The sequence below is a fragment of the Bison bison genome, unplaced genomic scaffold, assembly GCF_000754665.1.
Source record: "Bison bison bison isolate TAMUID 2011002044 unplaced genomic scaffold, Bison_UMD1.0 scf7180017864466, whole genome shotgun sequence".
In the NCBI taxonomy this organism is placed as follows: domain Eukaryota; kingdom Metazoa; phylum Chordata; class Mammalia; order Artiodactyla; family Bovidae; genus Bison; species Bison bison.
In genome coordinates this window covers 10,170,186-10,185,916 of record NW_011495027.1, presented here as the reverse complement: position 1 = coordinate 10,185,916, position 15,731 = coordinate 10,170,186, and the positions used below count along the sequence as shown (strand labels likewise).

The window sequence follows — 15,731 nt, the reverse complement described above, 5'->3', positions numbered from 1 at the left end:
GTTGGCAAATCAACATTAATCAATGAAAGATACTTGAAAGTCCAGAATTAAGACACAAGGATAATAATTAAAGACAACAGTTTTCCCTTTGACTATGTTACTTTAATTTTTAGATTAGGTTTATAAAAGATTAAAAAATATGAACGAGTAAAGGCAAAGAGAAGTGTTGTCTATACAAACGAGAAAGATGAGGGGAGGAGATCAATTACCCTTAAGCAAATGCACAAATGAGAACTTTAAAAGGTCAGGATGGGAAGGATTCTGGGTCAAGAAGTACTGCAAGAGTCGTGAAAGGGTATATAGGAAATCTCTACTTTTCACACAATTTTTCTGTAAACTGCTCTCCAAAAACTGGCTATTCCAATTTTTAAAAAGGTTTTTAAAGTGAAATAAAGTAATTCAGCAACAAAAAAGCATGCTTGGGGAAAGTATAAAAGAAGAATAAAAGCAGAGTTGAAAACAAGGTTCTGGATAGAAATGGAGAAAAAAAGATAGTAAGTTTATTCAGTATCAGGTAACATTTTTAAAGTTAGAATTTAGCCTAGACAGTCATGGTCTACTGTAACTGAAGTACAATTTCAAAAAACTTAGAACTGAATTTTCATGTACACTTTCTCTCGGAATTGTAAGGTAATTACATTTTTCATACTATTTCAAACCCATAAATTGAAGATTTATATCAATTAAAGAGTATCTAGCTTGTGCTCAATTCCATATAACTAAGGTAGTGATTAATAACCAGGAAAATTTACTCTGGAAGATAAAAGGGTATGTTTTGAGAGAAGATCGTGGCTGGGCAAGCAATGTCACTAGGAAAGTTTAGGAAAAAATACAACTTGGAATTTCTATTAATGCTTTAAACACTCTTTCAAATAATTAAATAGCTGATACATTAATGTTTGAAATTCTACAAAATAAGGCTATAAAAACCTTTCAACAAATGTAATTGGCACAATTTGGTTGACAAAGAAGCACAGTATTTCAGATGGAAGCTGTATTTGTGTCGTATTTCAACAGGTTCAATTAGACTTCCTTGGTAGGAACAGCTGTACAGTAAATCATACAGATCAAACACATCATCTTACCATCACAAAAGAAAAAAAGCTGTACAAGGCAAATATTTCTTTGTGTGGGCTAGAATGGGCACTTACATAATGCACCAGCACAGGAAGTCCAAGAGTTCATATCACCTGGGTTACTCTTAATGTTTCTATTAACATGAATATACAGAAGGTAAGTGATACTGATTCAACCATACCTTTGTCCATCCTGTAGCAGCTGAAAATCAGGATGTCTGTGACAAGAACACAGGAATAAAAAATTGAAAGCACCTGATATGTCAAACACTTGAAGGTGGTTCATTATAACCACTTTGGACAGAAAATATAACAAAAAGCAAACAGTTCATATAAAAATTTTTAAGAAAAAATATTAAATGACAACATATTGTAAAACTCATCCACAAGAAATCTGGATTAATCTTTTTTGTCCAAAATTTTCTCATATTTCTGGACTAAGTTCCATAAGCCCAAGAGTTTCCCTGACTAACCTGCTAAAGTAAATCTCTCCCTTCTCTAAATTTTAGTCATCATTGTCTTTACAGTTAATACACATTAATCATGTACTCTTCTATGACCTAATACAGAAATTTTATCTTAAGTGTCTTACTTTTCATATGTTTAAGTCTAGTTTCTTAACTAGACTACAAGCTTGTTGAGGGCAGAGATTATTATAATTCTCCTGTATTTTGTTTATATGGTAAGACTTTTTGCCCTAATTGATAAAGCAGTTGTAGTGCAGCATTGTTGTGAGGTATGTAGGTCAGGTGGTTTAACTCTAGGAAAGTTTTGCCTTGTAATATCAAAATCACATTTAGCTAGGCATCAAGGATATCAAAAACAGGAGGAAAAAGTTCTTACAAAGCTAAGTACAAAAGGAACAAATACAACAGCAAATGAGTTCAAGAGAACATGAAAACTCTGTAAAGTACTACAGAAGTACTCAGAAAAAGTACATCCTAAAAACTACATATTCAAAGAAGAACTAAATAAATGGATCAGTATTCTACATACTTACCAACAGATTCAGTATTGTCAAGGAGTCAGTTCTTCTCAACTTGATCTACAGATTCAATGCAACCCCAATCAAAATCCCAGCAAATTATTTTATGGATATCGACAAACTGATCCTGAAGTTTTTATGGAGAGGCAAAGACCCAGAATAGCTAACACAATACTAAAGAAGAACAAAGTTGGAGAATGACACTTCCTGATTCCAAGACTTACTATAAAGCTACAGTAATCAAGACAGGGCAGTGTGGCACTGGTGAAAGAAGAGACAAAAAAGATTAGTGGAAAAAACCAGAGAGGCCAGAAGCATCCCACATGGATACAGTCAATTGATTTTTAACAAAGGAGTAAAGGTAACACAATGGAGAAAATATAGTTGTTTCAAAAAATGATGTTCCACATGCAAAAAAATTATTCTAGACAGAGACCTTATACTCTTCACAAAAATTAACTCAAAATGGATTACAGACCTAAACGTAAGATGCAAAACTGTAAAACTCCTAGAAGATTACACAGGAGAAAACCTAGATGACTTTCTAGATACACACCAAAGGCATGATCCATGAAAAAAGAATTGATGAGTCAGACTTTATTAAGTTCTGTGAAAAATACTGTCAAGAGAATAAAAATATAAGACACAGACTAGGAGAAAACATTTGCAAAACACAAATTTAATGAAAGACTGTTATCCAAAATATCAAAGCACACTTAAAACTCAACAAGAAAACAAACTCAATTAAAACATGGGCCCAAGACCTTAACAGATACCTCACCAAAGAAGATAAACAGATGATAAATAAGTATATGAAAAGATGTTCTACACCACAGTTCATCAGGGAAATGCAAATTTAAAAAATAATGGAAAAACAAACAAAACAAAGAGACATCACTATACATCTTTAAGAATAACCAAAATTCAGACCATCAATAAGATCAAAAAGTCTGAATGTTTGTGTCCCCTCATCACCAAATTCATATGTTAAATCCTAACTCAGTGTGACAGTATTAGGAGGTGAGCCCTTTGGAAGTGATTAGGTCACAGGGGAAAATCTTTCTCCAATGGGATTAGTGTCTTTATAAGTGAGGCCAAAGAAATCCCTCTCCATCCTACCACATGAGGACAAAACCAGAAGTCTTCAACCCAGAAGAGGCCCTCACCCAATCACACTGGCACCCTGATCTCAGATTTAAAATCTCTATAGCTGTGAGAAGAAATTCTTCTTGTTTATAAGCTACCCAGTCCATGCCATTTTGTTGTATCAGCCTGAACAGACTAAGACATGCACCAAAGAGCTCCCCAAAGAAGATATACAGATGGCACACAAGCATATGAAAAGACGCCCTACCTCATGTGACATCAGAAGTGCAAATAAAATAATGAGATATTATTGAACACCTATTAGTATAGCCAAAATCCAGACAGAGCACTAACACTATCAAATACTGGTAAGGATGTGAAGAAAAAGAAACTCTCATTCATTGCTGGTGGGAATGCAAAATGGTACAGTCACTTTGGAAGACATCTTGGAGACATCTTACAGAAACTAAACATACTCTTTACCACACAATCCAGAAATCATACACGGTGGTATTTATCCAAAGGAGTTGAAAACTTATGTCTACACAAAAACCTGTATGCTATGCTTACAGTAGCTCTATTCATATGTCAAAACTTGGAAGCAACCAGGACATTCTTCAGTAGGTAAATGGATAAATTCTATAGTAAATTCAGACAATCAAATTTTATTCAGTGCTAAGAAGAAAAGAGCCATCAAATTATGAACAAACAGGGAAAAAATTAAATGTGTTAAGTGACAGAATCCAGTTTGAAAAGGCTACATACTATATAGGACTCCAACTATATGACATTCTGGAAAAGGTATAACCACTGGGACAGTAAAAAGATAAGGGGTTACAGAAGTTTGAGAGTAGGAGATGAACAGGTAGAATACAAAGGATTTTTAGGGCTATAGAACTACTCTGTATGATAGTGTAACGGTACCTTCAAGTTATTATACATCTGTCCAAACCCCAAATGGTTCAATACCAAGAGTGAGCCCTAGTGTAAACCATGGGTGTGGGTGATAATGATGTGTCAATGTAGGCTCATCTATGTATGCTAACTTTGATGGGGGATACTGATAGTAGGGGAAGTTAGGCATGTGTGTGGGCAGGGGCTTTATGGGAAAATCTCTGTGTCTTCCTCTCCATTTTGCTGTGACCCTAAAATTGCTCTAGTAAACAAAGTCAGTTAATAGAAAAAAAAAAAAAAGAGTACATACAAGGAAATAGATGTGCACTAAAGAGAAACTAAGTCACTGAACATAAACTCCATTTAAAAGGAAAAACAGGGCTGCAATGAAGGTAATAGTGCCAAGAATTTCCGTTTTAAAAAGTGAAACTAAATGGATATATGGAACTGGAAGTCATTTCAGTTATGACATTTAAAGGCTGCCAATCAAAAACATCAGAGTTGCAAGTATTTTTCTATATAATTAAACATCACAGCATCAATCATATAACTATTGCCTAGATAATCCATTCATCTTTTGTTTAGCATACAAGGCACTGCAGGGGATGGATTCATTGGCAATCCTCTCCTTAGTTATGGGAGGCACTGCTAGCTGATTAAGGCATTCTTTCCCATTACACATCTAAGAACCACCCATCAGCATACATTCCTGTTCTAGAGATTCCCCTACAGTTCAGAAACTCCCCCAAGACCAATAATAAAAAATTCAGAAGACAAAATAAGGCAATAATCAGAGAGTTCCCTGAGAATAAAAATTTAATCTATTTTTTCCTTTCCTTAGTCCTTCAGCAATCATCCAAATTATTCTGTTTACCCTGCTTCTTCCCACTCATGAAAACTCTAGTCACAGGAGCTACCTTGGTTTGGTGTTACTCAAAGAAAACAAATGACACTGCTTGGATGGTGACAAGTCTTGACTTCTCCAGTGCATATTTATAACTCCCATTAAGAGCTTTTTTAGCATACTAAATAATATGCTAACGTCTACAACAGAGTGTTTTATTGCCTGTTGACTACTTCCTCCCACTTCCATTTGTAGTTTTCTCATTCTTCCTATCCCACATCCTCGACCGAGTCTTCTAGGCTAAAATTATCAAGGTCCAGTACCATGCAGCTGTCTGGCATTTGGTCCTACACCGGGATCTGAGTATCAGTGTAGGGAAAAAAAATGTGTATAGACACAGTGATTCTCAACTAGATTCTTGTTCTAACTAAATGGCTAACCTGTAAATACAGGGTATATTCCATCATTCAACAAATTCCTCCAAAAATAAAATTCTGAAATATTATACATGTGGACTATTCTGGGCATGTTAAATAATACAAAGAATAAGTTCCTATTTTTAAGGACATTACAATTTAGTAGGAGGAAAATGCACATTCTAAGAGATTTACAAGTAACCATCCTCATGAGAGGAGAAGGCAGTGGCACCCCACTCCAGTACTCTTGCCTGGAAAAATCCCATGGACGGAGCCTGGTAGGCTGCAGTCCATGGGGTCGCTAAGAGTCGGACACGACTGAGCGACTTCACTTTCACTTTTCCCTTTCATGCATTGGAGAAGGAAATGGCAACCCACTCCAGTGTTCTTGCCTGGACAATCCCAGGGACGGGGGAGCCTGGTGGGCTGCCGTCCATGGGGTCGCACAGAGTCGGACACGACTGAAGTGACTTAGCAGCAGCAGCAGCATCCTCATGAGAATGATGTGGCTACTACTATCATCCCACGTTACAGATAAAAAGACTGAATATTGAAAGACTAAGCAGCGTGCAGAAAGTCACACAGCTAGTAAGTGGTAAACCCAGGTATCAAACCCAGCCAGCATGGCTCACAAGAACTATACTCTTGCGTCGTATAATTCAACAGAATATGTAATAAGTACCGTGAGAGAGAGATGAGTTGCTACAGGAAATTAAGAGAAGAAAGAAAAACTTCCTGCTGAGCCAATGATGACAAGCTTCAGATTCAGCTGTGCCTCTAACGAACAATAAAGTTTATACGTAAAGGCGTTTGAGGTGAATCCTATGGATTTTACAGGGAGGTTTTTTTTTTCCTTTCCACTTTTTATTTCTGGACCAGTTGTTAATTTCTTTTTAAATTTTTAAAAAATTTTTTAATTGAAGGATAATTGGTTTACAGAGTTTTGTTGTTTTCTGTCAAACCTGAACATGAATCAGCCAGAGGTATACATATATCCCTTCCCTTTTGAACTTCCACAAACCTCTCCCTTTTTTCTCTTTTGGTAAGTTACCAAGGTTAAATCTAGCCTATTTCTTAAAAAAAACTAACACACATATACGCACACATAGAAAACAACTCTGTCCTTGAGCCATACAACTCTCTCCCCTTTCACTGACAGACTTCTTTAAAGAAGTCTACACTCATCACTTCCAATTCGATTATCTCCTATTTAGTCCTCAGCCCTCTACCTCCTGACATCTGTATGTATGCATTACTTTACTAAAATGACTCTTGCTAAGATCACAAATTACCATAGGGCTGCTAAATCTAAAGAATAATTTTCAGATTTTTTTTTTCCTTTTCAGAGTAGAGGAAGAAGAATTAGAACAAAAGGAAGGGTTTGAAAGAGGAAGAAAATAGGAATAAATCATAAAGCAAGGCCTTGGTGAGAGGAGAATAGAATCAGTAACATACAAGGTACTATACTAGCAATGAGGAGGCAGAGAAATGACATAGTATATGAAGAAAATAATGGAGATTCTAGTGGATGTCCTCAATCATTTCACTTAAGTGGTAAGTTATATCTACTAGGAGTTGGGGGTGTGGGGCTTCAACATTTAAGGAGAGAAAAGGTCTGAATGTATCAGTCATTAAGAAAGAATAAACATGTGAACACACTGTTGAGACTAGACAGAATCAACTGGAACAGGGCCACAGGAGTGTAGGCTTTGGTGCCAGATACATCTGGATTTAAATCCCAAATCTATATATATGAGCCAAGTGTTCTTGAGTGAGTCGCTAAAGACTCAGTTTCACCATCCATAAAATGGGTACCAATACTTCCCTAGTATGTTGTGAGGATTGAAATGAGACAGCTTATCTAAAGTGCTAATGGTCTTATTTGAGACCTTTACCCAATAATCTTGAGGAACAGGGGAAAAAAAAAAAGGATGACTGAATTTTGGGAAGGTGGAATGGTTGAAGGCTAAGGGAGAAAGAATCTGGGGTTGTCTGAGAGGATGATGTTACAACCGCTTACCATGGAGCTCAAGAAAACAAATTAAATGAGGGTCTGCCACCCTAGAAGAACAGAGCTAAGGTAGAGACAGGAGGTCAAAATGAGGTCACAAAGCACACTCAGGAGTGACAGCTGTAGATGAGAGAGAGGTTGTGGTCAGAGACGGGAAGCTCTTATTTCAAGATCTTGGAGGCAGAATAGTTCCAAATAAGAATAAGGTCCAAGTATGGCTGAATCAAGGGTAATACAAATGTACACATTATTCTAAATCATGAAGATATTTTAAGTCCTATGAGACATCTCCAGAATTGCAACTTGATATTTTTTGAGAAAAACACTAAGAATTAAAAGAAAACTCAATCTCTAATGAATGAGGAAATTAGCATATACTGAGTGCTTTTTATGCGATAAATGTTTTAAAAATTGTGGTTAAAATATATACATATATAACATAAAACTGACCACTTAACCTGTTTTTAGCAACAGTCCAGTGGTATCAAGTACACTTACATTATTGCACAACCATCACCATCCATCTCCAGGACTTTTTCATTCTCCCACACTTTCTGCTACGTGGTTCCATATATTATTTGATCCTCACATAACTCACAACTTTACTTTTATAGATGAGGAAACTGAAGCTCGGAGGGGTAAAGTGATCCTTAAGGGGGTTCCCAAGATCACCACGTGTCTCAAGCAGTAAGATTTGACTTTAGGTCTTTGAAAGTCTAAGTTCTAACATGTTGCCTCTAACTAAAGCCAGAAAAAGCAACCCCCAAAGTTGTGATGAAACCATCTTTACATAACCCCTCCCATAGGAATTCAATATAGTTCATTATTTTCCTCTCTGTTGTTTCAGTTTTCTGACTTCATGTAAAGAAAACTATGTTGAACATTGTTTCTAGATGCTTTAAGAATGAACTTAATACTCTGATTTCCAATCTATAAAAGATAGAGAGGTACCTGACACTAAAATAAACTAAAATTGAGTTTGATGAGGTATTGAACAAAAGACTCCATACAAAACTTCAGTTTGTTTTTCCTATGAGCTGTTTTAGAAACAAGGCACCAAGTCACATTACTTTCTTTTCTATCTGTTTTAGATGAAATTCAAAAGCTTTTTGTTAGAAATACCATTTTTCTTCAATCTAGGTACCTTCCATTCCCTTCATGTTGTCCTGAGACATTTAATCGAGATAATTTCAACTTTAAAAATAAGTAACCATGTTAAAGAATACTTTCAAGCTGGTTCTCCATAAACATTATTTTCACTAAATTATAAATCAGATGATTAACTGTAACTTTACCAAAGTAAGTCTAAAACTAGAAAAAGCACACCAAAAGACCTTGATGTGTGTTTGTATGTATCACTTAGAATATTTGTATTATAAATAAACCAACAGAAGCAGCAGACTGCAATTCCCTCCTGTGGTGGGAATTTTTCAAATATGTTAAAAGCTGTTTCAGAAAGTTTTTAATCTGTCTACCAAGCAACAGAGGTGACTGTTCAGGAAGAGGTTATAGAAGTTGTTCTGCAGAGGTTTTTGGCTTCCGCACCTCTGAGATTATACTGTGTTTATTGCCAAGAAACATGTGTGAAAACCCCCTACGCTGGGCCACATGATGGCGCTTTCAGCTCTGTCAGCATTAACCATTTACCCCAATTTCATCTTTTAAATCAAACTTTGATTCTAAACGTTTGTCCTTCCTCCTTAGCTTTAACTCCTTATTTTTTAATTACAATTTTAGAAGATTCCCTCCTTCAAAGACTTGTCAGAGCCTCCAGTTAACCACAGGATCTATAAATGTAACTATATAGTACTACTACCTGAAGGAGCATGCTGTCTTAGGAACAAAACTGTATGTGGTCTGGTTCTGGCCACCAAGTGAATGAGAATTTTCTAACTCACAACACAAGAAGCCTCACACTGTGTCATACCCAGGCCATCTAGGTCACTGTTTTGTCTCTGGCAGGGCATCAGGAGCCTTTTTGTGTAAAGCACTGCTGCTGTCCACGACATTAAAGACACACTCCAGATAGTTTTACCTTAATAAGGAAAACAAGGGAACACAAACCCTCTAAGACCCTTTCTGACTCCAAAGCCTCAATAGAAATATGGAGCTAGAATTCATGAATTTGTCTAAATTTTTCCTAAGCTGCTTTATACATTTTTACTAAGGAGGAAGTGAGTTTATTATGGCACAAAGTAATATTTGATAAATTTTAGGAGATAATATAGGCTTTAGTATTTTAGAATCTGGTGGACAGATTAATATTACTTTTCATAACAATGTAAGAAAAACCAAACTGAGTCAAATTTAACATTCTACTGACAAATGGTAAGATCATGGTGTCTCTGAACATGTAGATTTCAAGTTGTTTGAGACATACTGTAAAATATTCTTGGTTTTTATTCATAATACAAAAACTTTAATTCAGTCTTTTATCAGCGTTCTACAAGACTAAAGAATTCTAACTAAAGTCAGTAACTTTTATTCTAAACTCTTAAATGAGACAGACTTCCCTAAAAGGTAGTATAAATTTCCCTAGGCTTATGCTGATATTTTTAGTTTTCATCATTTTTATAAATGAGACATTTCTTATCCAGAAAACTTTCAACTATAGCAGCAGTGACTGACTTAGAACTGTTAAAACATTAAAATGAAAGGGAACTAAGGTTAAATGCAAGTTTCTACTTTACAAATGAGGAAAATGAGATTCAGTGCTGATAAGACTTTCCTAGAGTAAAACAATACTAAAATCCTAAGCTGGATTCAACAAAACAGTGCTCTGCAGATCAGGACCAACCAGTTAAGGAGGTTGCTACCAGCATTTCAAAAAAAGCAACAGAGTAGAAAATAACAGAGGCTTTCCATGTAGTGAGGATAAACATTATTTCATAAAACTTTTTGTTCAGTTCTATGTATGTGTTGGATAAGGTAAAATGGTAAAAAATTCTGGAAATTGTTCATGAATACAGAGAACAAACAAGGGGTTGCCAGAAGGGAGACGGGTGTGTGTGTCGATGAAATAGGTGAAGGGGATTAAGAGGTACAAACCTCCAATTTTAAAAGAAATAAGCCACGGAGATGTAAAGTACAGCATAAGGAATATGGTCAATAATACTGTAATAACTTTGTATGGGAACAGATGGTTACTGGACTTATCATGGTAATCATTCCATAATGTATGTAATTATCAAATCACCACTAGTACACCTGAGACTAATATATAATACTGTATGTCAACCTTATTTCAATTAAAAAAAGATTTTGGAAGTTATTACAATAAAATATCTAATTCTTTGAGTAGATTTTCAAATTTATTATTTTTAAATTATAATGAAAATAGCAATTAATATTAATAAAATTATAACTTGCAATTATGGTGATACAGCCGTCTATGGGGTTGCACAGAGTCGGACACGACTGAAGCGACTTAGCAGCAGCAGCACCTTATTTATTACAACTTGTTCAAAACTAACAAAAATATCTCTGCATTAAATACTAAATGTTGGCATTTTTTTTTTAAAGCCATTTTTTGCCTTTAAAAGATATACTATGGGGTGTAACATTCATACCTATGTGAACAGACTTTAAAATACATTTCTGTAAAGTTATGTGAACAGACTTTCTTTAAAATACATTTCTGTAAAGCTTATACGTACAATATCTAGACAAGCTTTTTAAGAAAATATTGAATTCCAGAATTCTGATCATTAGCACACATAAAAATACCAAACATTTTTTATGAAAAAACAGTGACCTCTAGTGGATTAAATAAATTGACATAATGTTTGCCTCTAAGAATTCAGAAATTAAGGTAACACTGATGCATCCAGTTATGAAAAATACTGACATGGTATACGGACAACTACTATGCATAAATAAGGGCTATAGTTACACTATGTACAATGTGATAATTGTATATTTATAAATTGCTCACTGGTTACTTCCAATCAAGAAAGAATCCTAGCTTTGTTCAGAATCTATAACTAGCTTAAGAAATACACTTATTCTTTCTGATCGTGTGTGATAATGAAGTTGGATTAAATTATCTCTAAGGATCCTTTCAGTTCTTTCATTGTGATCCTTTAATTCATCTTGCATACCAATGCCAGACTAAATTCTATTCAAAAATGTTCAGTGGCTCCTCAGCTCTTGAGTACATCCTACTCCTGTAAGTTTATTTTCTCATCTCTGCTTAAAGTTTTTCATTATGCGGTGTTTTAACCTCACTAACTTACATTACAGGTGCCCATTACAATAAGTCAAATTTGTTTCACTCAAGTGTATTTGTTTTGCCATCCCAATGAGATTTAAACGTAACCACAGAGGTTGGCTTTCACACATGTGCGTGCACAAGCAGACGCATGCATCCTGCTGGGTAGTAAGAGTACACTGCCCTACCTACCTACCTACCTACCTACTTTTATTTTTTGGCCGCACTGTGCACCATGCAGGTTCTTAGCTCCCAGACCAGGGATGGAACCTGCACCCCCCTGCAATGGAAGCGCAGAGGGCTGGACAACCAGGAAAGTCCCTACACACTTTAAATGTAAATTAAGTTGGTAAGTTTCAAAAAACCAAGGGCATTTTTATCTTTCATTTTAGTGAGGTGGGGAAGGGTATATAAAGTAGAATTTCAAGAACCATAAATATAAATTGACAGAGCTTCATATTTTGGGAAAAAACTAGGCATTCTCAAGATAGGATGGTAAGATTTTGGGAAAAGGTTAGAGGAAGGAATGTTTTTAAATTAGTTAAAGGAAGTACCAATAACTATATTTGAAGAAAACAGACGACAGGAAAGGTGCTTTGATAAATGGTTTGAAGCAGATATGTGGATGGACTAAAGGAGAGCGCTAAGTTCAAGAAGTAGAAAAAAGATCTCTGGAAGCAAAGCTAAGAGCTCAAGCAAACATCAGTTTGAACACTGAGAAATGTAATATGTTGCTGTCATTAGAACTGAGGAGGCAATAGCAGCTCTCGTCAAAGAAATTTAGATTGGGTCATTTATTTTTCTGGAGTTGAGCTGTAGGAGTTGCTTGTATATTTTTGAGATTAGTTGTTTGTCAGTTGCTTCACTTGCTATTCTCCAAAGACAGACAGATGGCTAACAAACACATGAAAAGATGCTCAACATCACTCATTATCAGAGAAATGCAAATCAAAACCACTATGAGGTACCATTTCACACCAGTCAGAATGGCTGCGATCCAAAAGTCTACAAGCAATAAATGCTGGAGAGGGTGTGGAGAAAAGGGAACCCTCTTACACTGTTGGTGGGAATGCAAACTAGTACAGCCACTATGGAGAACAGTGTGGAGATTCCTTAAAAAACTGGAAATAGAACTGCCTTATGACCCAGCAATCCCACTGCTGGGCATACACACTGAGGAAACCAGAAGGGAAAGAGACACGTGTACCCCAATGTTCATCGCAGCACTGTTTATAATAGCCAGGACATGGAAGCAACCTAGATGTCCATCAGAGATGAATGGATAAGAAAACTGTGGTACATATACACAATGGAGTATTACTCAGCCATTAAAAAGAATACATTTGAATCAGTTCTAATGAGGTGGATGAAACTGGAGCCTATTATACAGAGTGAAGTAAGCCAAAAAGAAAAACACCAATACAGTATACTAACGCATATATATGGAATTTAGAAAGATGCTAACAATAACCCTGTGTACGAGACAGCAAAAGAGACACTGATGTATAGAACAGTCTTATGGACTCTGTTGCAGAGGGAGAGGGTGGGAAGATTTGGGAGAATGGCATTGAAACATGTATAATATCATGTATGAAACGAGCTGCGAGTCCAGGTTCGATGCATGATACTGGACGCTTGGGGCTGGTGCACTGGGACGACCCAGAGGGATGGGATGGGGAGGGAGGAGGGAGGAGGGTTCAGGATGGGGAACACATGTATACCTGTGGTGGATTCATTTTGATATTTGGCAAAACTAATACGATTTGTAAAGTTTAAAAATAAAGTAAAATTAAAAAAAAATTTAGAAAGAATTATTAAGAGAAAAAATGATAGTTAAAAAGGTGCTTATAACTTTCCAGAAACTTTGGACAATGCTACAATCTTTTATCTCCAAATAAGAAAGTCAGGCTGGTAGAGAAATGATGAGCAATTTAGTCTCTATAATGTTTAATTCAATTAACAAAGGCCACACTGTAGTATATTCAACATATTCTAAACCACACAGAACTGGCTCAGCAGGCAAAGGCGTCTGCAAACAAAGCTACTGTCACCAGTACAACTGATGCCAGGTGAACATACAGCAGTGCTGTTACTTGAGTATCCAGTAAGATTATTTAGCATGTATCTTATTTTACCTCAAATAACACTGCTTTGTGTTATAATATTCTCTATCAAACATGAATTACTTGAGACATTATCTCATTAATTTAAGCCTTTGTATAGATATATAACAATAATTTTTGTTTCCTCTTTAACATTATGGCAACTTTCCTTCAGTAATGAATTCTCTTTCAAATTCAGCAACTACTAAAATGTTATAAATGTTCAAACATTTCTCAAAAGGCAACAACCCATGAGTGTCTATAAACTTTTTTGCTAAAAATGACTCTTTAAATTGGCTTTTTTAAATTTATAAAATATTGTACTGACTTTTAATAAAGATTAAATAAATTAAATAATAAATTATTTAATAAATTAGAAAACAAAATTAGAAATAAGTAAATTATTAAACTAAATAAATTAGTTCTAATTAATTAAATTAGAACTTTTTAACCTTAGTACATAGTTAAGAACTATGTACAGAGGTTCATAACACTGTACAGGAGGCAGTGACCAAAACCATCCCAAAGAAAAAGAAATACAAGAAGGCAAAGTGGCTGTCTGAATGGCATTACACATAGCTGAGGAAAGAAGAGAAGCAAAAAGCAAAGGAGAAAGGGAAAGAAAGAACCAACTGAATGCAGAATTCTAGAGATAAGAAAGCCTTCTTAAATGAACAGTGCAAAGAAGTAGAGGGGAAAAAAATAGAATGGGAAAGACAGAGATCTCTTCAAGAAAATTAGAGATACTAAGGGAACATTTCACCTAAGGATGGGCATGTAAAGGACAGAAATGGTAAGGACCTAACAGAAGCAGAAGAGATTAAGAAGAGGTGGCAAGAATGTACAGAATGACTACACAAAAAAGATCTTAACGACCCAAAAACCACAATGAAGTGGTCACTCACCTAGAGTCTGAAGTCAAGTGGGTCTTAGAAACCGTTACTACAAACAAGGCTAGTGGAGGTGATGGAATTCCAGGTGAGCTATTTTATACCCTAAAAGATGATGCTGTCAAAGTGCTACACTCAGTATGTCAGCAAATTTGGAAAACTCAGCAATGGGCACACTACTGGAAAAGGTCAGTTTTCACTCCAATCCCAAAAAAGGGTAATGCCAAAGAATGTTCAAAATACCATACAATTTTGCTCATTTTGCATGCTAACACAGTTATGCTCAAAATCCTTCAAGCTAGGCTTCAGCAGTGGTGAACTGAGAACTTTCAGATGTACATGCTGTGTTTAAAAAAGGCAGAGGAACCAGAAATCAAATTACCAAGATCCTTTGGATGACAGAGAAAGCAAGGCAATTCCAGAAAAACATCTACTTCTGATTCACTGACTATGCTAAAGCCTTTGACTGTATGGATCACAACAAATTGGAAAATTCTTTCAGAGATGGAAATACCAAACCACCTTACTTTAGAAACCTGTATGTGGGTCAAGAAGCAATGGTTAGAACCTTACATGGAACAACTGACTGGTTCCAAACTGGGAAAGGGGTACGACTAGTCTGTATATTCTCACTCTGCTTAATTTAGTTTATATGCAGAGTACATCATGCAAAATGCCAGGATGGATGAATCACAAGCTGGAATCAAGACTGACAGGAGATATATCAACAACCTCAGATATAGAGATGACACAACTCTAATGGTAAAAAGTGTAGAGGAACTAAAAAGCCTCTTGATGGGGATGAAACTGGAGAGTGAAAAAGCTGGCTGAAAACTCAGCGTTCAAAAAACAAAGATCACGGCATCCAGTCCCATCACTTCAAGGCAAATAGATGGGAAAAAAGTGGAAGCACTGGCAGATTTTATTTTCTTGAGCTCCAAAATCACTGCAGATGGTGACTGCAGCCGTGAAATTAAAAGACGCTCGCTCCTTGGAAGAAAAGCTATGTCCAACCTAGACAGCATATTAAAGAGCAGAGACACCACTTTGCCAACAAAGGTCTGTCTAGTCAAAGCTATTGTTTTTCCCATAGTCATGTACAGATGTGAGAGCTGGACCATAAAGAAGGCTGAGTACCAAAGAACTGGACTTTCGAACTGTGGTGCTGAAGAAGACTCAAGAGTCCCTTGGAGTGCAAAGGAGATTAAACCGGTCAA

At 36.0% G+C, this 15,731-nt stretch overlaps 1 protein-coding gene across 12 annotated transcripts in view; it reads right to left on the bottom strand.

The window, feature by feature from the left end:
- The window catches only part of RPAP2 (RNA polymerase II associated protein 2), a 127,401-nt gene that overhangs the window by 97,438 nt on the left and 14,232 nt on the right, over positions 1–15,731 (bottom strand). For all 12 annotated transcript variants that reach the window (XR_827098.1, XM_010860444.1, XM_010860445.1 and 9 more), the window contains exon 6: positions 1,259–1,294. Coding sequence is in view for 11 of the 12 variants with exons in the window: in XM_010860444.1 (XP_010858746.1) it covers positions 1,259–1,294 (36 nt within the window). In the remaining variant the exon portion in view is untranslated. The remainder of the gene's footprint in view (positions 1–1,258; positions 1,295–15,731) is intronic.